The following is a 21,615-nucleotide window of genomic DNA, read 5'->3' on the forward strand; positions in this document are numbered from 1 at the left end:
TAGCTGCTAGTTTGACTAACTTGACCGAGTCAGCAATCACAAGTCTTCCCAGTCGACTCATTCCCTAACATGATTCTCATTGCATTTCAGTGGGCCTAGCTTTAAGTGCCTAGGTCCAGCTGTGGGGCTGTGAGCCGGTAGCCAGGAAGAAGCTGACCCTTTTGGCTGCCTGCAGGGACAGGTGGAATGAAAGCTGAGACTCTACAACATGATCTTGAGCACGGGGAGGGAGGTGGTTCAATTACAGTCTCTCTCGGCAAACAGCATGACTTGCTCACTTTATATAGCCTGGGAAGCTCTATATAAAGCTGAAATGTCCAGGGCTAGAGAGGAACATTAGTGTAACTGCTGCTGCTATCATCAGTACCATCCTTGTATTATCGGAACTTCTCTTAAAGACCAAAGCTCTGTCTGTGCTTTGCACATTCTTTAGCTTGTACTTACCACTTCCCTAGACCCTCCAAGTCTTTTAGAGGCACTTGGGGAAGAGTTTGCTCTCTCCCACCAACTGCTAGGATGCGTTACTCAGTGCCAACCACCCCTGCCCACCGTAGTCGCTATAATCAGCGGCGTCTACACGCGGAACGCTGTGTCAGATTTCCCAATGATGTCCTGTTTTTGGATCACATCCGACAGGGTGACCTGCGGCAGGTAGGGCGCTTCATCCGGACTCGAAAAGTCACCCTGGACACCATCTATCCCTCAGGTGAGCAAAAGAGGTTCCCCTCTTTCACACTCCTTCAAAAAGTTAGCTATTGTTTCAAAACTGATTTCCTTTTGCTGTCCTACCCCCACCATACCGTCGAAGAGAATTTTAGAACCCTAAAGGAAGTGAAGGGACCTGAAGCTACATCTACACAAGAAGACCTTAGACTTGTTATAAACAAACTGGTGTGTGTGTGTGTGTGTGTGTGTGTGTGTGTGTGTGTGTGTGTGTGTGAGAGAGAGAGAGAGAGAGAGAGAGAGAGAGAGAGAGAGAGAGAGAGAGAGAGAGAGAGAACAGGTGCTCAAAGAGTTCTGAAGGGGCAGAGGAGGAGATAACAAATCTGTACTTGGATTAGGGAGAGATTGCTCTGGGAATAACTGTCACTGATTAGCGGTTTAGCCTGGCTCATAGGAGCACCAATTTAGAGCTGGAAGGAACCTTAGGGGTCATCTAACTCAACCTGCTCTTTTTACAGATGAGGAGAATGAGGTCTAGAGAGGTGACTTACCCAAGATCACACAACTACTAAATGCCATACTTGGTTTCCCCTAGGGTAGGCAGGGAGAAAACATGGAGTAGGGAGTTTGCTCTCAGCCCCAGCTCCTTTCCAATCAACCTAACTGTTAACTTCTTTAATGTTTCCTCCTCCAGGTCTGGCTGCCCTGCATGAAGCAGTACTTTCTGGAAACCTGGACTGTGTGAAGTTGCTCGTCAAGTATGGGGCTGACATCCACCAGCGAGATGAAACAGGATGGACTGCATTGCACATGGCCTGCAGTGATGGCTACCCAGACATTGCCAGGTGAGGGGCCCAGGCAGGGGTAGGGGCTCCGATCTCCTTTTGGCTGCCAATGGCAGACCGGGGACATGGTAATTCACCCAAGGTCATCCTTTGGAGGGAGGAGCAGAATCTCAAATTAAAACTCTAGAGTCCAGCCTCCATAACCCTAAGTTCCATTTCCCTACTCCTAGGAAAAGAGTGGGATGATCTCTAAATGATAGGACACTATGAATTTAAAGCTAGCTCCGAGGGGACCTTAAAGGTCCGACCCTATTTGGGAAACTATTAAGAAAATTAAAGTCCTTGAAGACAAGGGCTACTTTTAATTTTATTTTTGACAATAAATGCTTGAATTGAACTGAACTGAGGCCCAGAGAGGTCAAGGTGACACAGATCATCAATGGTGGACCTGGCATTTTAACCTAAGTGCACATTCAAGCACTCATCCCACCCATCTCTGGTGGTTGATACCAGGACATGAGGCTGTGTCCAGGGATTTAGACCACTTCATGCCTCTTCCTTTACTTAGAAAAAAGACAAACTGTAGGCTGTACCACTAGGCCTCTGGTTCCTCCCAGCCCTTTACCGTTTTCCTCCCCACCTTAGATACCTCATCTCCCTGGGGGCTGACATAGACGTCGCCAATGACGACGGTGACTTGCCCTCCGACCTCATCGACCCCGACTACACGGATCTGGTGGAGCTATTCAAAGGGGCCACGATGGACTGACTGACCATCCATCCTCTTGGGGCCCACATCCCTATGCAGAGCCCTCATTGTTCCCCCTCCTCCCCACCTTCTCCTCTCCTCCTGGAGACCCTGAACTTGCTGCGGGGGGTTGGCGGGGAGGAGCTGGAGCTGGAGTTGTGAAGTGTGTTGGGAAGTTAAGCTATTGATTAAGCTCTTAATGGGTGCCTCTTCCCCAAGTACCGCCCCTCCCAGGTCAGCCTGGCCGGAGGGCCCCCCGCACGCACGGAGGGGTGAACTCGATTATTCGGCTGCGGGTAACCCCACCCCAGCCCCCTGCCCCGGGCTTGGGCGTCCTGCCCGCGCGCCTCGGCCCTGGCGGGAGGGACCCCCGACGGGGAGGCCAATGTCTTGGAGGTTCCGGGCTCCACAGTGGTTGGGAGTGGGGTGGGTGTGGGCATGGGGGCTGTGCTCGCAGATTCCTGCTCCGCCCGGACCTGGGGAAGAGGGCTGTGGATTCCCCTCGGCCCCTCCCCGCCCCGGGTCCCGCTTTTCTCTGCTGCCCGGCCGGGAGCTTGGCTTTTGTAAAGGACATTTTCGTGTTTTGGTTTTTTTTAATCGTTGAACACTTTTTACTTTTTCAATAAATGTGATTTCCACAGACCACTGTTGCCTCTTTGCCCCGCCCCACTTTTCCTGTCTCCTGAGGCCCGGGGGCTGGGAAGGTGGCCGTCCTAGACGGCCCGCCGCGGTCCCTTTCCCCAACCTAGTTCTCTCCTTCCGCTCTCTACCCCAAGGGGTCGGGGATGCGCGGGACAGGGGGCGGAGCCTTTGGGTGGGTGTAATCATTGGGCGGGGCCTCGGGCACGGTCACGCCCCCTCCAGCAACCCTCGGGGCCGAGGTTACCGTGGGGCTACTGGTAGAGAGGCGCGCCCGGGCCGAACAATCACATGGGGGCTCTCCCTCCATCCTGCGCCTGCGCGGCCCCTCTGTCTCGTCACTTCCGGCCCGGGCCTCCCAGCTGGAAGCGGCTGCGGCGGTGGCGGTGTCTGAAACTGGGCGAGGTGAGGCGCCAGGGGGCGGCTAGGGGCCCGGGGCTGGGGGGCGGGACTGGGCTCGCGCCGGAAACCTGTGGGGATCGCCCCGCCCCTGACGCGGCCTGGGCCACGCCTCCTCCCTTTCCCCCCACCCCCTTCATGTCACGATACGACCCCCCCCACCGTTCTGTCGCGATGCGACCGGCACGGCACGTCGTGAGGTGGGCCCCTCCCCCTCCTGCTGGAGGATTCTTACCCCGTGACCTATCCGAGTGTACCTGTCATGTTGTATAACCCCTAACTGGGGAACAGGGGACCCTCACCCTGGGACGAGGTACCCATATCTCGACACCTGGGTTTAGGTGATGTTGGTGGGGTGGGTTTTCCAGTGATTTAGGTCGAAGGCCAGAAGTAGGACTGGCTCACTACAAGCTGGTGTGTGGAAAGGAACAGATCCACCTGGGGATCCTATCCATTTGGTTCTCCTCTCCCCCAGCCAGGTATTAGGACCCTTTTTCTGTCAATATCACCGGTTCCCTCCTGCCGGTGGTGATGTGGGAGGGAGAGCCGGCGGGACCCTCTTCTCCCTGACGGTGAGGTGCTAATCTCCACACTTAGCCACCGCTGCTGGGCTTTTCAGAATAGTGCAGAAGAAGGTGGGGGTATGGGGGAGGCTTGGCCTCCCTTTTAGGGGTTCATGAAACCTGCCAGCAATAGCAGGTAATCTCTGAAGCCTGGGAGTGCGTTTCTGTTGAAAGCCAGTGCCTTTCAACTCTTCTGAGGTGGAAGAGCCCCAAATTGTACTTGTCTTCTGCAGGTATTATTCACTGAGGGAGAGGAATAACCAATAAATATGAATTTGGTACCAGTTTGATCTTAGAAGGGACCTTAGACATCATCTAGACCAAATCCTTTTTACAGATGGGGAAAATAAAGCTCAAGTGACTTTGCTGAGAGAAATCCAGCTCTAATCCAGTGCTTTTTTTCTTACACTATGGGCAAACCCTGCTTTATCTGCTCTTGTATTTATATGGTTTCTGTTGTCATGGTCCCCAGGTAGTTTGACAGGTATGCCCTTTAAACTTCCTCATACCAAAGGGAGATTTATCAGTGCTAGGTTAGTGATAGAGCTGGAACTGGAACTTTTAGTATTTAGTTGTTCAGATACCCTATTGGACTGTCACCCCTCCTCCCCCTTGGTTTCAGGAGGAAGCAACAAGAAGTTGAGAAATTTTCGAGTTTTACTTAAGGATCTCCAAGTGGCTCCCGATTCAGTATCAGCTTTCTGATAAAGTTAAGAAGCCCTGTTGTTGCTGGAGTCTGAAGATCACCTAGATTTAATCTGACTAGTTCAAACTGGAATGTTCAGAGGCCTGGAGACAGAATGATTTTATATCTGTTTATATCATATTACAAACCCTAAATTGTATAAATATGTGTGTAAAAATATGTGTGTATAAAAAGGTGTACAACTATATGTGTATATATATATATACGTAGTTATTATATATGTGATTTAAGGTTTGTAATGTACTTTACATACATTACTTCATTTGGTGATAATAGCTAACATTTTATCATTTGCAAAGGGATATACATTCATTTGATCCTCAGAACAACCCTGGGAGGTAGGTGCCTTATTATTCCCATTTTACACATGAGGAAACTGAAGCAGGTAAGAGGTTAACTGACTTGCCTAGGATCATATAGTTGGTAAATATCTGAGGCAAGATTTGAATCCAGGACTATTTGGATACTACTAAGTCCCTTGATCTATCTATCCATTGTACCAACTACCTTCGTGTTTGATCCTCACAACAACTTTGTGAGGTAAGTACTAAAAATGTTATCCATTTTACATTGAAGAACCTGAGACCTAGAGAGATTAAATGACTTGCTAGGTCACACATAGCTAGAAGGTATCAGACAGGATTCAAATCCATGTCTCTCCAGTCTCTAGGGCTTGCTTTCTTCCCACTTTACCACTGCTCCCTTCTACTTATCAAATATGAGAATCAAAGCATGAATAATTTTGGCGGGAATCAGGAAACACTACTTCTACTTCCAAGACTATCCTACTCCTCCTTCTGCCAAGCAGAAGATCCTTATTTTATTCTTACGAAGCATTTTTTAATATGATTCAAGTTAATTGGGTTTATCTCCCTGTTGTGATCTTACTCACTGTGGGATCTTGAAAATATTGCTTAATTACTTTGTACTTATTTCCCCAGTAAAGTTGGAACAGACCCCAATTACTTCTTTCTTTCTTTTTTTTCTTTTCTTTTCTTTTCTTTTTTTTTTTTTAGTGAGGCAATTGGGGTTAAGTGACTTGCCCAGGCTCACACAGCTAGTAAGTGTTAAGTGTCTGAGGCTGGATTTGAACTCAGGTACTCCTGACTCTAGGGCTGGTGCTCTATCCACTGCGCCACCTAGTTGCCCCCACTTCTTTCTTTCTTAGGAGATCTTGAGGTTGTGAGAATAAATATATATATATGAAGGCCTTTGAATGTGTCAATTCAGCAAATATTGCCAAGTTTTTATTAGGGCCAAGACGCTTTGCTAGGTGCCAGAAGAATTTTTTTTTTGAAACGAAATCAAACATAGCTCCTGAGCCCAAGAAGATTATAGTTTTATAAGGGAGATGAGATGTATATACAAATAACTATAATGTAAATTAATATGGGTTAGTGTACATCCTTGTTTAGTTCTAAGAAAAGTTTGAAGAGGGAAAGGTTGTTCTCTCTAGGGGGATTAGGGGAAGCTTCTTGGAGCCAGACCTGAAAATTTTCAGTGGGAAGGAATCGGTGGGAAAGAGAGTCCATTTCAGGTATTAGGGGGAGGATGTAGTATGAGCCAAGATAGGTAAGAGCAGAAAGAGAGTGGAGGCTTCTGAGTACTTCATTTTGGCTGGAGCCTAGAGTTTGTGAAGGAGAGTAGTGTTGATGAGACAGAAGAGGTAGATTGGATTCATTGTGGAGAGCTTTGAATGCTGGTAAATTTTATTCTGAAAGCAAAAGGCAACAAGCACTGAAAGTAATGGAGCAAGGTGTGATGTGACCAGAATAGAACTGCTTTAGGAAAGTCGGGTGGGTGTTAGGATCATGGATACTTGGGAGAGGGGATGACAGGAAGACCAGTTGGGAAGCTCTCATACAGGTTCATAAATTTAAAGTTGGAAGAAACCATCTAGTCCAACCCCCTCGTTTTATAGATGTGGTAACTGAGGTCCAGAGAGCCCAAGTGAATTGTAAATCACACAGGGAATAAGTATCAGAGGTAGGATTACAGAGGTATGTGCATGAGCAGTAAAAGTAATAAGGGCCTGAACTTGGATGGTAGCAGTAGGAATGAAAAGGAGGTGACAGATTTGAGAAGTATTTCAAAGGTGGAACTGAATAAGGACTATTTTGATGATGAAGTGAAGGAAAGAGAAAAGGCATAGAGATTCTGCAGCTTAGGACTTGGGTGACAGTAAAATGTAAGCTCCTTGAAGGCAGGGATTGTTTTTGTCTTTTGTCCTTGCTTACGTGATAAGTACTTGAAAGTGCTTTTTGAACTGAACCAATATGATGGTGGTACATCAAAAGAAAGAAAGATATTGGGAAGTTAAGGTTAGGAGGGAAGATACTGAGTTCATTTTTGAACATGTTGAGTTTGAAATGTGGTTGGATGTCAGTTGAAGATAGATATCTAGTAGGCAGCGGGAATTTTAGGATGGAAACTCGGCGGAAAGTATTGGATAAATTCATTTTATTGGATAAATTTATTTCCGGATTGGTGTAACATCTACATAGTCACACTGATGTAAGTGGGTCTCAGTACCTGAAGACCTGAAGAGTGCTATAAAAAAAGGTATAGTGAGGGATCAAGCTGTGCAAAGAGAGGCAGAGGTTTCTTAGCAATTTTTGTTTGTTTGTTAAGATGTGGTTGTATACAAGCTACTGTAATTCTCTGAGCCTTCTTTTTGTTTTTAATTTTACATTTTTTTATTGTGAAATTAATTATCAAGGATCCCAGCTCTTGAGCTGGGCCAGATTTGAGAGGCCATCTAGTGCAACCCCTTCATTTTACAGGTGAGGAAACTGAGGCACAGAGAGATTAAACCCCATATTCAAGGTCATACAGCCAGTAAGGAACAGAGCCAGTTCTAGAACCTCTGATCCATGATTGGCTAAGGGCCGACAGCCCTACATGCTCCTCTCCAAGACTTGCCCTGAGTGACACTGTAAAAGTCTGAGGAACATTTGAACACCAGTCTTCCTCATTCCTGGTCAAGTCACTTTGTTAGGACCAGGTCACGAGTGTAGGTCCTCTCCATACCAGGAAGTGTCAAGTGGCTGGGGCAGGATTTGAACTCAGGTCCCCTTGAATCCAGGGCTGGTGCTTTATCCACTACATCACCTAGCTGCCCCTGTGAAATTAATTATCAAATATTTCACTATACAAAGACTATAAGGCTTGTATAAGAAACAACTTGTGTACAGTTTATTTTTTTAAATAATTATTTTTTGAATTGGCAAAATTGCTTTGTTTCCCCTTATGCATTTTTTGTTTTTTAAAGTTTTATTATTCCTCTTTTAAAAATATTTTAAAATGTTAAGTGCTAAGTACTGGGAATTCAAATACAAAGTGAAAAACACTTCCCTCATGGAGCTTATTGTCTATGGAAGGGCATGATTGAAAGCTTTGTTTTAGGAAGATTAATCTGATAGCATCACTGAGGTGGTGGGAGTAAGAATGAGCCAGGAGACTGTGGATAAAGATAATGCTGAAGGAAGACTTTTAGTGCTTGATGAAGACTGGGTGTAGAGGGCAAGGAAGAGGGGGAAAACTGGCTCCATGGTTTTGAATCTTGGTGACTAGGAGAATGGTGGTACCATAGTGGAGTTGGGAGCTGGTTTGGGAAGGAGGTCAACTTTAGACGTGATTTTTTACCTTTTTATTTTGTTTTTAAATGTTTTAAAAATTAACAAAATCTACCTTCCTTCCCACCCCCCCCACTGGGATAAAAAGGAAAATCAAATATTTTTAACAATGCATAGTCAAGCAAAATAAATTCCTGTATTGCCTATGTTCAAAAAATTTGTCTCATTCTGCAGTCTGAGTCCATCCCCTGTCAGGAGGTCGGCTTCATCATGGATCCCTCTGGAACCATAGTTTATCATCCCATTGATCAGATTATTATTATTATTATTATTTTTTTTTTAGTGAGGCAGTTGGGGTTAAGTGACTTGCCCAGGGTCACACAGCTAGTAAGTGTCAAGTGTCTGAGGCCGGATTTGAACTCAGGTCCTCCTGAATTCAAGGCCAGTGCTTTATCCACTGCACCACCTAGCTGCCCCCATTGATCAGATTCTTAAGGCAGAATTGTTTGTTTTTATAGTGGTGGTGTTATTGTATAAATTATTTTCCTTTTTCTGCTTATTTCACTCCATATCAGTTTATACTAATCTTCCCAGGTTTCACCAAAACTGTCCTTCAGCAAATAGTATATTATACTCATATACCATAATTTGTTCAGCCATGCCCTAATTAATGGGCAGCTCTTGGCTTCCAGTTCTTTACTATCACAAAAAGAGCTGCTATAATTATTTTGGTACATAGGTCTCTTTTTCTTTCTTTGCTTTTTTTTTTTAGGGTATAGCTGTGGTAAGTGTTAACTCTGAGCAAAAGGGTACACTTAGTTTATCAATTTGGGGGTGTAGTTCTAAACTGCTTTCCAGAATGTATCAATTCACAGCTCCAACAGATGCTTCAGTGTGTCTGTTTTCTTTCAGTTCCTCTAACATTTGTCATTTTCCTTTATAAACAGATCAGTTTGGGAGAGAGAGCACCTAGTTCAGTGCCTTAATGCAGGTGGAAATATCCACTGGGCAGTTGACAGCATAATACCCTATAAAAATTTGGGAGTTAACTGCACTGAATTGATATTTGAAACTGTGGGAGTGTTAGGACATTTGTGAAAAGAAAACCAGATAATTTATTCTAGCCTGTTTTGCCTTTCTCTCCTACATATGATACCAACTAGTTAGAGAAACCTGTCTGTGTCCTGAGAAAACCCAGTGAGTGATTGTGAAGAAAGTAAGAGAGTTTGTCTTCAGTAATTTCTGTGACACTAAGCTTAGGACACTGAGGCCAGCTGGCTTGTGGTTTCTGGATAGTAAAAGAGTATGAGGAATAATGCATTCCAGTGCTTTCACTGAAGACTGGAGTTTTCATGCCCCTTACCATTGAGATTTTATAAATTAAACAGGCTAGGGAGATTTTTTTCCCTAAAGTAGTTTTTTTTTGGGGGGGGCAGCGAGGGTTAAGTGACTGGCCTGAGGTCACATAACTAGTAAGTGTCAAGTGTCTGAGGCTGGATTTGAACTCAGGTCCTCCTGAATCCAGGGCTGGTGCTCTATCCACTGTGCCACCTAGTTCCCCGCCCCCCCTTCAGTAGTTTTTAACATGGGGTGAGATTGATTACAGAATATTCATATCCATCAGTCAAAAAGCATTTATTACTGGGTTGCCAGCACTGGCCATAAAAGACAAGGTGAAAATAGTCTCTTCCCTCAAGAAACTTAAATTCTAATTCCAGTTACATATTTTAATCAGTTGGCTAATGTAGTACATCTATTGTAGGGATCTTTGAAATTTTTTTTAAAAAATCTTAAAAAGGTACCAGCTTACTTTCAAAAGCTGAGAAGCACTGTTCCTTTGCTTCTTATTTATTCCTTGTTTACCTGTGACTGTACTTCCATGGTTGGAGTCAGTGTCACATTGTAAGAAAACCCACTGGAGTTGAGCACAGGTTTTTATCCTTTAAATCTTTAACTCATCTTTAATAGAAATGATGCTTCAACTGTGGTAGGTTAACCTCCTTAAAGGAACTACTGGCTAAGGGAAAAGGTTTAGTTCAGGGTTTCTTAACTAGAAGTGCATGGATAGACTTCAGGGGGTCCTTGAATTTGTATAGGTAAAAAATTACATCATTCTTTTCACCAGCCTTTTGATTCCTTTGTATGTGTTTTATTTTATGCTTTTAAAATTATGATTCTAAGAAGGGGCCCACAGGCTTTACCAGATTGCCAAAGACACCATAACAACGAATAAGGATAAGAACTCCTGACTTCATGGAACAGTGACATAGAATGGTGGATACCGAGGGATTGGCTCTGAGTCTTTTCCCTAGTGAGGAGTCATCATAAGGGAGATGCCTGTGGAAGTTGCATTCCAGCACCAGTTATTTAAAAGAATAGAACCAGGGGCAGCTAGGTGATGCAGTGGATAAAACACTGGCCCTGGATTCAGGAGGACCTGAGTTTAAACCTGGCCTCAGACACTTGACAATTACTAGCTGTGTGATCCTGGGCAAGTCACTTAACCCTCATTGCCCCGAAAACAAACAAAGAAACAATGAAAAAGTATAGAACCCAGTAAGTAGAATCAGAGACATACCAGAAGGGCTGTCTAGATCCCCTCTTTTACAAAGATATCCTGGTCAGAGACTCACTGAAAGCAAGTTAAGTGAAGGGTTCTTGTCTTTATCAAGAGACCAGAAAGAAGTGTAAACAAATGCCTTCTTCATCAAGTCACTGGAGGAGGGAATGGGAATTTACATTAAACGTAAAACACAGCCTTTATCCTTTAGCTTGTAGGTTTAAAAAAAAAAAACAGCTCTGAATTTAGTGAATACCAAAAAACCCACTAAATAGAACAGAAAAAATTGCATGTGAAAACGCATATCTCTATTACAACTTGCTTTTTTCCCCCACGTGTATAATAAACTCTACATATTACTTTTTTTTTCTTTTTTTTAAGTGAGGCAATTGGGGTTAAGTGACTTGCCCAGGGTCAAACAGCTAGTAAGTGTTAAGTGTCTGAGGCCGGATTTGAACTCAGGTACTCCTGACTCCAGGGCCGGTGCTCTATCTACTGTGCCACCTAGCCGCCCCTACTTTCTTTTTTCTTTCTTTTTTTTTTTTTTTAGTGAGGCACTTGGGGTTAAGTGACTTGCCCAGGGTCACACAGCTAGTAAGTGTGTGTTAAGTGTCTGAGTCTGGATTTGAACTCAGGTCCTCCTGACTTCAGGGCTGGTGCTCTATCCACAGTGCCACCTAGCTGCCCCTACATATTACTTTCAAAGCTGCCCTACTTGTCTGCTTTCCTTCCGAACTTTGAGAAGCTTGTATTTTGAATGGGATGGTAATATACATAAGATAGTTTAAAGAATTATACACAGCATTCTGCATTAATGACAGTAGAGTATTCAGTGCAAAGGAAGTAATAGTTCTACTGTAACTCCGTGTTGGTCAGACCACATCTTTAGTACTATATGGATATTTAAGAAGGACTTTGACAAACTGGAACACTTCCATCAGAGACAAGCAGAGTAGCAAGGGGATTCAAAACCATATTGAAAGAACTGAAGATTTTTAGCCTGGAGAAATGAAAACTTGGAATGTGATTACTGTTTTAAACCATTTGATGGGCTGTCTTGTGGAAGAAGGATTAGATTTATGGCTCCAGAAAGTAAAACTAAGAATAGTAACTAGGTGGAAGTTACACAGAGCCAGATTTCGGCTTTATATCCTGAGGAAAACTTCCTAACAATTAGAGCTTTCTGAAAGTGGAACGATCTGCTTTGTGAGGTAATGCACACTCTGTCATTGACAGTGCCCGATTAAAGACTTATCCACTTTGCACTTGGACTAGATGACCTTGAACTAGATGGCCTTTCAGGTCCCTTCCAACTCTATGATTCCTTGAGTAAATATGCTAAATTTTGTGATTTATTCTTTTTTGCGTGTGTGATTTTTTTCTTATAAATGCTACAGGAAATTCAGCAAATCTTGATTCCTACTTCTTTCTAATGCCTCTATTCAAATTTCTTTCTGATCTTACCTAATTTCTTTCATATTCTTAGGTTTATGTTTGTACAATAATTTGGTATAATATAAATGTAAAAGCCCACATCTGCTTTTTTGCCCTTAATATATAGTCTTTCAGATACTAACAGTTTAATTAAAAAAATTTTTTTACTGATACCTTTTGTTTTTACATCACCTTCATTTCCTAATATGCCCTTCCGTCTTCTCCACCCAGAGAACCATCCCTTAAAAAAAGAAGAAAAGGAGTATAGATGCTGATTGAACCATATTATTTCTTTTGTTTTGGGTGCTGTTGTTTTTTTTTTTCTATTTTGAGGTTTTGCATCACTGCTCTGATTCTTTCTCTTGTAACAGGATTAATGCAGAAATAGGATTAATGTTATTATGTGTATATATATGTGTGTGTGTATATATATATATATATCTATATGTTTATGTATAGAGATATATAGATATAACCTATATCAGATTACCTGCTGTCTAGGGGAGGGGGGGAGGGAGGGGAGGGAGGGAGAAAAATCTGAAATTGTAAAGCATGTATAAACAAAAGTTGAGAACTATCTTTACATGTAACGGAAAAAATAAAATATCTCATAAAAAAAAAAGAAGAAAAAAGAAGGAAAAACAATTCAGAAAAAATAATCAACACAGCCAAGTTTGACAGTATATGCAGTGTTTCACTTCCATAATTCACTCATTCTCTGCGGAGAGGAAACTATAGTCACCTGTCTTTTGCTTGTGTCCAAACTTGTTCTTTATAATTACACAGTATACAGTTTTAATTTTTTTAGTTGTTATTCTTTCTGTAGACCTTCTTATAGTCAGTGGGTATATTATTTTCCTGATTCTGCTTACTTCACTCTGCATCAGTCTCTATAAGCCTTCCCATGTCTTGAAAAACAAGTCTGTTTTCATTGCTTCTTACTGTCCATTGTAAAATAGGGTTAATAAATATTGTGTTCACATTTATGTACTACAGTTTGTTCAGCCATTCCCTGAATGGTGGTCACTGACTTCTCCCCCCGCCCCAGTTCCTTGCTGCTTCTATAAATGTTTTAGGACATATTGGAACTTTCTTCCTAACTTTGACCTTTTTTGGGGTATGTGCCTATGTTCAAATACCCACACCAGCCTTATTTTCCCTCCAGAGATTTTCAAAGATAGAGAGAAAAGTGAAATTCTCGCTCTTTACTCCTTTTTCTCTACTTATTCCTTGCCCTTTTGCCAACGAACTCTTCAAGGGCAGGGTAGATCTTGCCCATCTGTGTCCCAAGTGGGGTATCAAAATGGGGACATTGATGGCACCAGCCCTTGTTTGCCCTGTATGCCATCTCCTGGGGTGCATCTTGCCTAGGTTGGCCTCTTAGATGCTAGACGTACTATTCAATCCGTTCACCCTTTCCTCTGCCTTCCCTCTATCACCAGTATAGTACTTTTCTCTCTCTGGCTGGCTAATTTGAGAACTTCTAACTAAAAATAGCCATTCCCCTGGGCTATGGAAATCCCCAGAGCAAGAGGTAGCTATAAATACTGGTCAGTGATAGGATCCCACTAGGTCAAGCCCTAACTAGGTTGTTGTAAACTTATTTGCCCCCTCCCCGTTCTTGTTTACCCTGATAGAAGCCCAGTGGGGCCTGCTTCTCTGAGGACAAACAGACTCAGGTCAGCCTGATTCTAAAGACCCAAATACAGACTCTTGGAGAAACTCTGGAGTAGTAATCCAAAGGTGCTTCAGTGGAACCCTAGAAGCAGGCTTTAATGACTTTGGGGGGGGGTTGACTATACTCCCAGAATTGAGGAGATGACTACACATCAAACCAAACAAATTCCCATGGCACCAGGGCAGTACTTCTAGGAGCTGAGATCATTTAATCCATAAAATACTGTAGAAGTATGGTTTACCTCCATGGGCCATGGAGTCAGCAAAATCAGTAACAGGATGAGTCTTGTAAGCTTAGTGTCAGGCACACCGAAACTCAGAGGGAGCTACGGTTGGTTAGCAAAGCAATAAAAACGGGTTTGGGGTTTTGCTTGCTTGTTTGTTTTTTAGTTATGTTGAGGGGAAAGAGGAGGATCAAAGAAGGAATAAGATACTTGAGTGGTATCTGACAATAATCCCATATGAAATGGAGAAGGCAGAAGGGGGCACCTCTTATTTTGCTTCTGTTTTCTCTGTCATGGAAAACCCTCTTTGTACTGGAAAGGAGAAGACTAACGACCGAATGGGGAATTCATAAGGGTAGATTGTAAAGAAACACCTAGCTAAGACCTTGAAGAAGAGAGGATGCACCCCCCCCCCTTCATTGCAGAAGTGTGTATATGTGTGTGTGTGTGTGGGGGGCTGTTCCAGGTGTGGAACACAACATGTATCATTGGGCATAGTTGATGTGTTCATGAATTTTACTATTCTGTTTCCCTTCTTGTTATTCTGTGTTGTAAGAGAGGACTTTTTGGGTGTGGAATGAGGAACTGACCATTTTGGAGAAGCAGGTGATATCAATGACATTTTTTCTTAAGTGTACCTAATTCACTTGATTAGTTCAAGTCACCCAGGCCCAAATAAATGACATCTTAACCTTCTTAAACAATTGGCAAAAAGGATTATGGGCCACTTGTCAATGATCTTTGAAAGATTGTGGAGAGCAGCTAGATGGCACAGTGAATAGAGCACTGGCCCTGGAGTCAGGAGGACCTGAGTTCAAATCTGGCCTCAGATGCTTTACACTTATAGCTTTGTGACCCTGAGCAAGTCACTTAACCCTGATTGCCTCTTCCCCTTCTACCCTGCCTCCCCCCCCAAAAAAGATCATGGAGAATGAGAGTTATTGGAGAACAGATGTCCTTTTTTTTTTTTTTTTTTGGTGAGGCAATTGGGGTTAAGTGACTTGTCCAGGGTCACACAGCTAGTAAGTATTAAGTGTCTGAGGCTGGATTTGAACTCAGGTACTCCTGAAGCCAGGGCCAGTGCTCTATCCACTGTGCCACCTAGCTGCCCCTCATTTTTTTAAAAAAGGAACATAATAGTCTATGGACCATAGGCCAATGTATTTGACTTAAATTCCTGGCAAAATTCTAGAATATGTTAAAGGAATAGTTAGTGAATATCTAGAAAAAGAAACATTGATCAGAATGAGCCAGCATGTTTTCATCATCTTCCATAGTAACCTTGTTATTATTTTGTTGTTGTTGTTTTGTTTTGTTTTGGGGGGGTGGTGAGGCAATTGGGGTTAAGTGACTTGCCCATGATCACACAGCTAGTAAATGTCAAGTGTCTGAGGCCGAATTTGAACTCAGGTCTTCCTGACTCCAGGGCTGGTGCTCTATCCACTGCACCACCTAGCTGCCCCCTTCTTATTATTTTTTGACTGGGTAAGTAGCTCAGTACATCAGTAGAATGCTATAGAGTTTACCTAGATTTTAATGAAGATTTTGACAAATCCATGTTCTTATGGAAGAGATGGAGGGAAGTAGGCTAGATTAATGATATATATCTAACTCAAATAGGAACGGGCCACTAAACTGTACATAAAGATAGATCCCTGTGAGCTATAGACTGACTTAGAAAACCACATATTAATATCATCTATGTTTTATTGTATTTTTACTTATTTTGTTAAATATTTTTCAATTGCATTTTAGTCTGGTTAGTGCCAAGTTTAGGAGGGTTGTCACCTCTGTGTTTGACACCTCTGGGCTGGATCATACTACAGTTAAGTAGATTCAGGTGGTTGAATGGCAGATCCAAATCGTCATTTTTAATGCTTCCATATTATCTTGGAAGGAAGTCTCTGCTGGAGCGCTCTAGGGATCTACATAAGGCAAAACTTTCTAACAAAGCTATCTGAAATGGAATGAGCTGCCTTGGGAGATAGTAGATTCTCCCTCACTGGAGGCCTTCAAGCAAAGGCTTGATGATGCCTGCTGGGTATGTCATGAAGAGTATTGCTCAGTTAGGGATTGGATTAGATTGGCCTCTGCTCTCTGTTTTGATTCCAAGATTCTGTGTTTGTGTCTGATTTTCCTTTGCTAAAAGGGGGTGGGGTGCAGTGGGAAGGAGAGCATATATCACCTTACTCAGCATGTGTTCCTAAAGTACTTCTTTCTTCTCTCATGTTGTTTTTACTAATTCTCTCTAAATACATTCATCCTTTCTACTTCTCCCCCAACCTTGGATCTTTCACTGACCTTTTTCATTGAGGTTTTTCTTTTTCTTTTTCTTTTTAGGCAATTGGGGTTAAGTGACTTGCCCAGGGTCACACAGCTAGTAAGTGTTAAGTGTCTGAGGCCGGATTTGAACTCAGGTCCTCCTGACTCCAGGGCTGGTGCTCTATCCACTGTGCCACCTAGCTGCCCCTGAGGTTTTTCTTAATTACTTTGCAGACTAGATTCCAGTTCATCCCCTATTTCAGAAAGAGTTGAATACTGATCCTTTTCACAGCTCTTCTGCTCCCTGGTCAGGACCCCATGCTTCCTGAAACAATTGCCCATACTAACAGTGTAGACATAAATGCCAGGAAGAGAAGCAAGGTCTCCAGCATCCTACCAACTCACCCTTTGGTTGCTCTAGAGGGAAGCAGTTGCCTGGATTGACACTTGGTTTTCATTCTCTAGCAGTTGCCCTTCCAGAGCTTCCCAACAACAGACTGAAGCCAAGAAGGAGACCCAGGCATTCAAGTTGAGTGATTGGACCAGACACCCCCAGCTATGACCAGGTGAGACTTGTGTCATTTTTGCTACATCCACACACCCCAGCTTCTTATGCTAGGGCCTTTCTGGGTTACAAGTCTCCTTGCCCATGGTGGGAGGTGGCCCCCAACCCTTGCCTTTCCCCCAGATACTCATACCCAGGTATTTGTCCACAGTTCTCCTGTTTCTAGAGTTGTCTATAATGGCAAAAGGAACAGTAGTCCCCGGTCTCCAAGCAACAGCAGTGAAATCTTCACTCCAGCCCATGAGGAGAACGTTCGCTTCATTTATGAAGGTAAGTAATCTGACCTCTGTCTCAGGGTCTCCATCCTTGTGTCATCATCTCTTTGGCTTTTCTTTCTAAGTTCTCCTCCGAACTGCTCATTGTCTTTTAGTTTTAAAGGATACCCTCCCACAAAGAAGCTTTTCTCTTTTTTTGTCCCCCTTTCTGTAAGGAGATCCCCTCAACATTGGGGTCACTCAGATTCTATGATGAATCAAGCACATCTTACATGCAAAGTCCTGAATTAGTTGCTGTGAGAGAATACTAAAGAATGTTCTGGGCTATCTTGAATACTGAAACATGGGGATAGAGCACTGGGCTTGGAGTTAGGAACACCTAAGGTCACATCCAACCTCAGATCCTTCCTGACTGTGTGGCCCTGGACGAGTCATTTAAGCTCTGTCTGGCTCAGTTCCATATAAAATGGGGTTAATAATAGCACCTACCTACCAGGGTTGTTGTGAGGAGAAAATGAAGTCACATTTGTAAAGCACTAGGCAAACCTATAAATGGCACTGTATACATGCTATTTGTTATTATTACAACATTACCGTGTGACCTTGGGCCAGGCACTAAACCACTCTAAGTGTTAGTTTCCTCGTCTGTAAAATGAAGAGGTTGGACAAGGGGATCTCTGGGCTCCCCACTATTCTTATGCTCTGTGATCCTGTGGTGTGGTCATTACCCTCAAATATCTTACATCTAGCTAAGGAGCCAGGAGACACAAGCACAGCCTAGATAGCATGACAACAAATCCCCATTAATATCCTGAAAACAAAGTATGTGAAGGTTGAGAGGGCCCAGTGAAGGATTCATCTTAGTGCCATACTCAGGAAGCACTTCCTGAAGGAGGTGGATTTTGAGAGAGATTGCTTAATGGGCAGGAGGCAGTAAAAGGAGTTTTCCCTGACTTGTAATTGTAACCGTGGTGACAGAGTATATGTCAAATGCAGACAGGCAGACCCCAGCAGGTCATTGTCCAGTCACCCTGGACCTTGCTCCCTAACTTCTCGTTTCTCTTCTTGCACAGCATGGCAGTGTGTGGAACGAGATCTCCGGAACCAGATGTCTGGCAGTGAGCGTGGCCTGGTGGAGGAGTATGTGGAAAAGGTCCCTAACCCCAGCCTGAAGAGTGAGTGCCCCTGCAAGGACATGGGGAGGCTACTGAGTCCTAGCTTCCCTTCTGAACTCAGGAGAACATTGGCCACTTAGATGCAGGGCTAGGAAGGAAGGACTTGAGGAAGTGCTTGCTTCCTCTTTCAGAAATCTGGTTGAAGGAGGCAGACTGAATCTTCCCACAGGGGCAGCTTGGAGACTGGTTTCATACAAAACTGGGATAGAGTGGATCCTAAGGTTGCCTTAGGGAAGGTGGGATTAGACAAGGGATCTTCTCCAGAAACTGACATTCAACTCCCTCTGCACCCAACAGCTTTCAAACCTTTTGACTTGAGTGACCTGAAACGCCGGAACACACAAGATGCCAAGAAGTCCTAAGGGCAGTAGCCTGGTTGCTCCCTTCCTCCCCATGGCCTCTGGAAGATTGAAAGTTGCAGAATTTTATGTTGGTTTTTCTCCCTCTCCTCTGGGCCCATCTCCCTGACAGGGCAAGTAAAGAGCTATGCTCATGTTGGGCTGAGTACCTGCAAGGATGGACTTGATTGGCACTCAAGGCCCTTCCTCCCCATCTCCTTCCTTTTTCTTTAGGGAGGTTCCAAGTTGTTACTGTGACTTGAGGGACTTGGCCCCTGTCACCACCCATCCTCTCATCCTGTACTCTAAACCTATACGTCTCTGGAGTTGCCTTGCTCTGTCTGCCCTCCTGGCAGCGGAGAGCCCTCATTTTCCTTCTTTGGCTTTTAGATGCCATGGCAGCTGAGCATGGCAGCCCTCCCATCTTTTCCTGTGCTTCTGAGATAAGGTGGAAGGAGCAAGGGACATCCAGGGCGGGGGAACTGGGGCCAGTGGGGTTTGGATCAAATTGGTTCTCTAAAGTGGTGCGGTTAAGTAGTGGTAGCTCCATCCTCCCACAACCTGGTTCCACTGCAGAGATCTGCTACTGTCTCTGTCGGGGCAGTCTGGGAAGTCTCCATTCTTCCTTTCCCAGATGTCCAACTGAGGCCCTTTCCCTGCTTTCCAAACCCTACTGGCCCCAGCTCCCTCCTGCCTGGGTAGCCCTCTAGGAAACATTCCCTCCAGGGTTATCAGGCAGCCATGCCAAGTCTCTCCTAGATCAGCAGCCTTTCTCCTTTATGAGCCCCATGCCCCTCATCAGGCTCAGTGGCTGCCATTGTTCCCTGGTCTATCCTATTCCCAGCTGGTAGTTTTACTGAGAGGGTTACCAGTAGTTCCCCTTTTTTTTCTGTTACAGTTTGAGAGCTGAGTTGTTTGCCATTACTCTGTAGCCTGAGGAGCTGTAAATAAAGATGGGGTCAGGCATTTGGAATGTGCCTCTGGCTGAGTTTGTAGCCCCCTCTATAGCCAAGTTGGTCAGGCCTGTTATTGTTTCAGGCACCCGCTCAATACTAGGACCTTGGGTATCAGGCCATTTTTCCTCTTAGGCCTTGGGCTGGGCAGCCAGCATGAGGCCTCAATAAGTGGTAGGAAGGAATCCTTTACAAGTGTATCTTACTTCTCAGGAGTGCATTGCTTTCTTAGGACTTTGGAGTTGACAGAAATGAAATTGGAGGTTATAGGCATGATCATGAGAATCCAAATGTTGTGAAATGTCAGTGTCTATGATATATATACATATATATATATATACACGCTCAAAGAGACTGTGCTTCCCAGCAAGGGAGATATGAAATCTTCTCTGCTCCCATGACACTGATTGACTAGGCTTTTCATTGGGAAGCACTGGATCTGGGATCAGTCTCTTGGTCAATAGAGATCTCTGTTCTGGCCCAGACAGTGGCGGGAGTGGTGAAGGAGTTCCTACTCCTTACAGTGGTACAAGCTTCACTATTAAGCCCAGTTTGGTTTCTATGATTGTCTCATCCCCTCCTGACCCAGCCTGAACTCCGTTTAGGAGAAAAATCTCTACTCCTTATGGGGTGTGGTGCTGCTGTGGAGGGAACAGTACCTTTCCTATGTGTTTGGGCTGGAACTTCAAGATTAATCTCTGCTAGAAGAGCACAAAGATTTAGTCAGAAGATCTCTCCCTTCTTACTTCTTTTCTAGAGAATCCTGTGGCTGGGAAGCAGTACCCAATCTGAGGTTTGAGTCCTCAATTTGTCATTAGGTTGACCTAGAAATATCCCCGCCATTTTGGTCTGTCCAGACATGGAACATTCCTTCTGTCTCAGGCAATTGAATTCAAACAGGAATTCTCTGTGAAGATTTATTTCAGGAATGCCCTTTCCCGGAATAGTCTTCTGGGACTTGAGTGGCATCTCAAGCAGTATCAATGCAGTCACCTGCCCCCAAGCCTACCCTGACAGCTGAAGTCCTCTGCCCTGAATCCCAGCTCCCACTCGGTGGCCACCCTTGGTGTCAGGCCTGGCTAGCCACAGGGAGGGCAGGAACTGAGAATGTGGAGAGAGGAAGACACAGACTCCAGGCTGCCCTGGGACCTTGGGATCAGATGGTGATAGGTTTGAAGCTGAGGAAACAGGATTCTGAGAAGCTGGAGTTAGTCCTGTTTGTACTTTCAGAATAGTTGTTGGGATCATAGAGCTAGAATAGACCCAGAGCAGGGAGGGAGCTAATGTACCTGAGGTCATTGAATGAGTTGATGACAGAGCCAAGAATGGAACCCAGGCCTCTTGACTCCTGATCCAGCATCCTTTCTACTCGCCGAGCAATTATCAGATTGGTTTGGTTTCCTGACATCAGACTGGAGAGCAGAGAGGCAATAGCAACTTGGAGGCCTCTCCTAACCATCAGCCTGGTACTTGTGACAGCTCCTTTCTTGTCCTATATTCCATGGACAACACTGGATCCTCAGGGATCCTTTTACTCACTTTCTCTGCTAAACTTTCACCAAGTCCTTCGAAGCACTTGACAGCAACGAGACACAGTTTCTCCACTCCTGTACCTGCAACTGCAGAATACTCCCAAAGAGTGTCCTGAACAAGGGATTGGGTATCGTCAGTTCAGAAAACATGTTGATATTCCAGCTCACAACTTCAGTTTAGTTAATGGTTCAATAAAAAATAAAGTTCAGCAAAAAAAAAAAATGAATGTGGTTCATTTCAGTTTAGGAATTTACAGTTTGGTGTAGGTCAAGGTCTTTCTTGCCTAGAGCTGAGCTGATCCTAGTCACTCCAGATTATGGACCAGTGTTACCAATTTTCCACCATTGGCTGATCACTCATTCCCATATCTGTCATCCTCAACCTTTCCTTATAGCTAGTGATCTGGCCATTGATTGAAGATTGAAAACATCAAGTATGAGCTATTAATTCGTCTGACTCTGTGATTCAATTCAATTCAGCAAACAAGTATCCACTGTGTGGCAAGCGTTGTGCTAATTACTGCAGATACAAAGACAAAAATGAAATATCTCCTGCCTTCTATTGGGGAAATAACAGCATGTATACACATAAAATAGGAATA

The 21,615-nt window shown here is 44.1% G+C and overlaps 2 protein-coding genes across 3 annotated transcripts; both read left to right on the forward strand.

Annotated features, from left to right (window-relative positions):
- The first annotated feature begins 329 nt into the window (after positions 1–329).
- On the forward strand, positions 330–2,829 carry PPP1R27 (protein phosphatase 1 regulatory subunit 27). The gene is made up of 3 exons (XM_043962519.1): positions 330–706; positions 1,358–1,508; positions 2,094–2,829. Exons 1-3 carry the CDS (start codon positions 517–519, stop codon positions 2,215–2,217), a joined length of 465 nt encoding a protein of 154 aa, XP_043818454.1. The 5' UTR covers positions 330–516; the 3' UTR covers positions 2,218–2,829.
- A 263-nt stretch (positions 2,830–3,092) lies between these two features.
- Positions 3,093–19,501, forward strand: MCRIP1 (MAPK regulated corepressor interacting protein 1). Of its 2 annotated transcripts, none has more exons than XM_044005191.1 (5): positions 3,093–3,240; positions 16,701–16,801; positions 16,952–17,070; positions 18,089–18,190; positions 18,488–19,501. In XM_044005191.1, exons 2-5 carry the CDS (start codon positions 16,794–16,796, stop codon positions 18,550–18,552), a joined length of 294 nt encoding a protein of 97 aa, XP_043861126.1. In that variant the 5' UTR covers positions 3,093–3,240; positions 16,701–16,793; the 3' UTR covers positions 18,553–19,501. The 2 variants fall into 2 exon arrangements, with proteins under 2 accessions (XP_043861126.1, XP_043861127.1); XM_044005192.1 differs by having other exon boundaries at positions 3,099–3,240; positions 16,704–16,801.
- Positions 19,502–21,615: the final 2,114 nt, after the last annotated feature.

The sequence above is a fragment of the Dromiciops gliroides genome, chromosome 4, assembly GCF_019393635.1.
Source record: "Dromiciops gliroides isolate mDroGli1 chromosome 4, mDroGli1.pri, whole genome shotgun sequence".
Classification (NCBI taxonomy): Eukaryota; Metazoa; Chordata; class Mammalia; order Microbiotheria; family Microbiotheriidae; genus Dromiciops; species Dromiciops gliroides.

Coding starts and splice junctions, on each gene's coding strand:
- PPP1R27 (XM_043962519.1), top strand. CDS start 517: ATGCGTTACTCAGTGCCAACCACCCCTGCCCACCGTAGTCGCTATAAT. Junction 707..1,357: donor GGACACCATCTATCCCTCAG/GTGAGCAAAAGA, acceptor TTCCTCCTCCAG/GTCTGGCTGCCCTGCATGAA. Junction 1,509..2,093: donor GGCTACCCAGACATTGCCAG/GTGAGGGGCCCA, acceptor TCCCCACCTTAG/ATACCTCATCTCCCTGGGGG.
- MCRIP1 (XM_044005191.1), top strand. Junction 17,071..18,088: donor CGTTCGCTTCATTTATGAAG/GTAAGTAATCTG, acceptor CTTCTTGCACAG/CATGGCAGTGTGTGGAACGA. Junction 18,191..18,487: donor CCCTAACCCCAGCCTGAAGA/GTGAGTGCCCCT, acceptor TGCACCCAACAG/CTTTCAAACCTTTTGACTTG.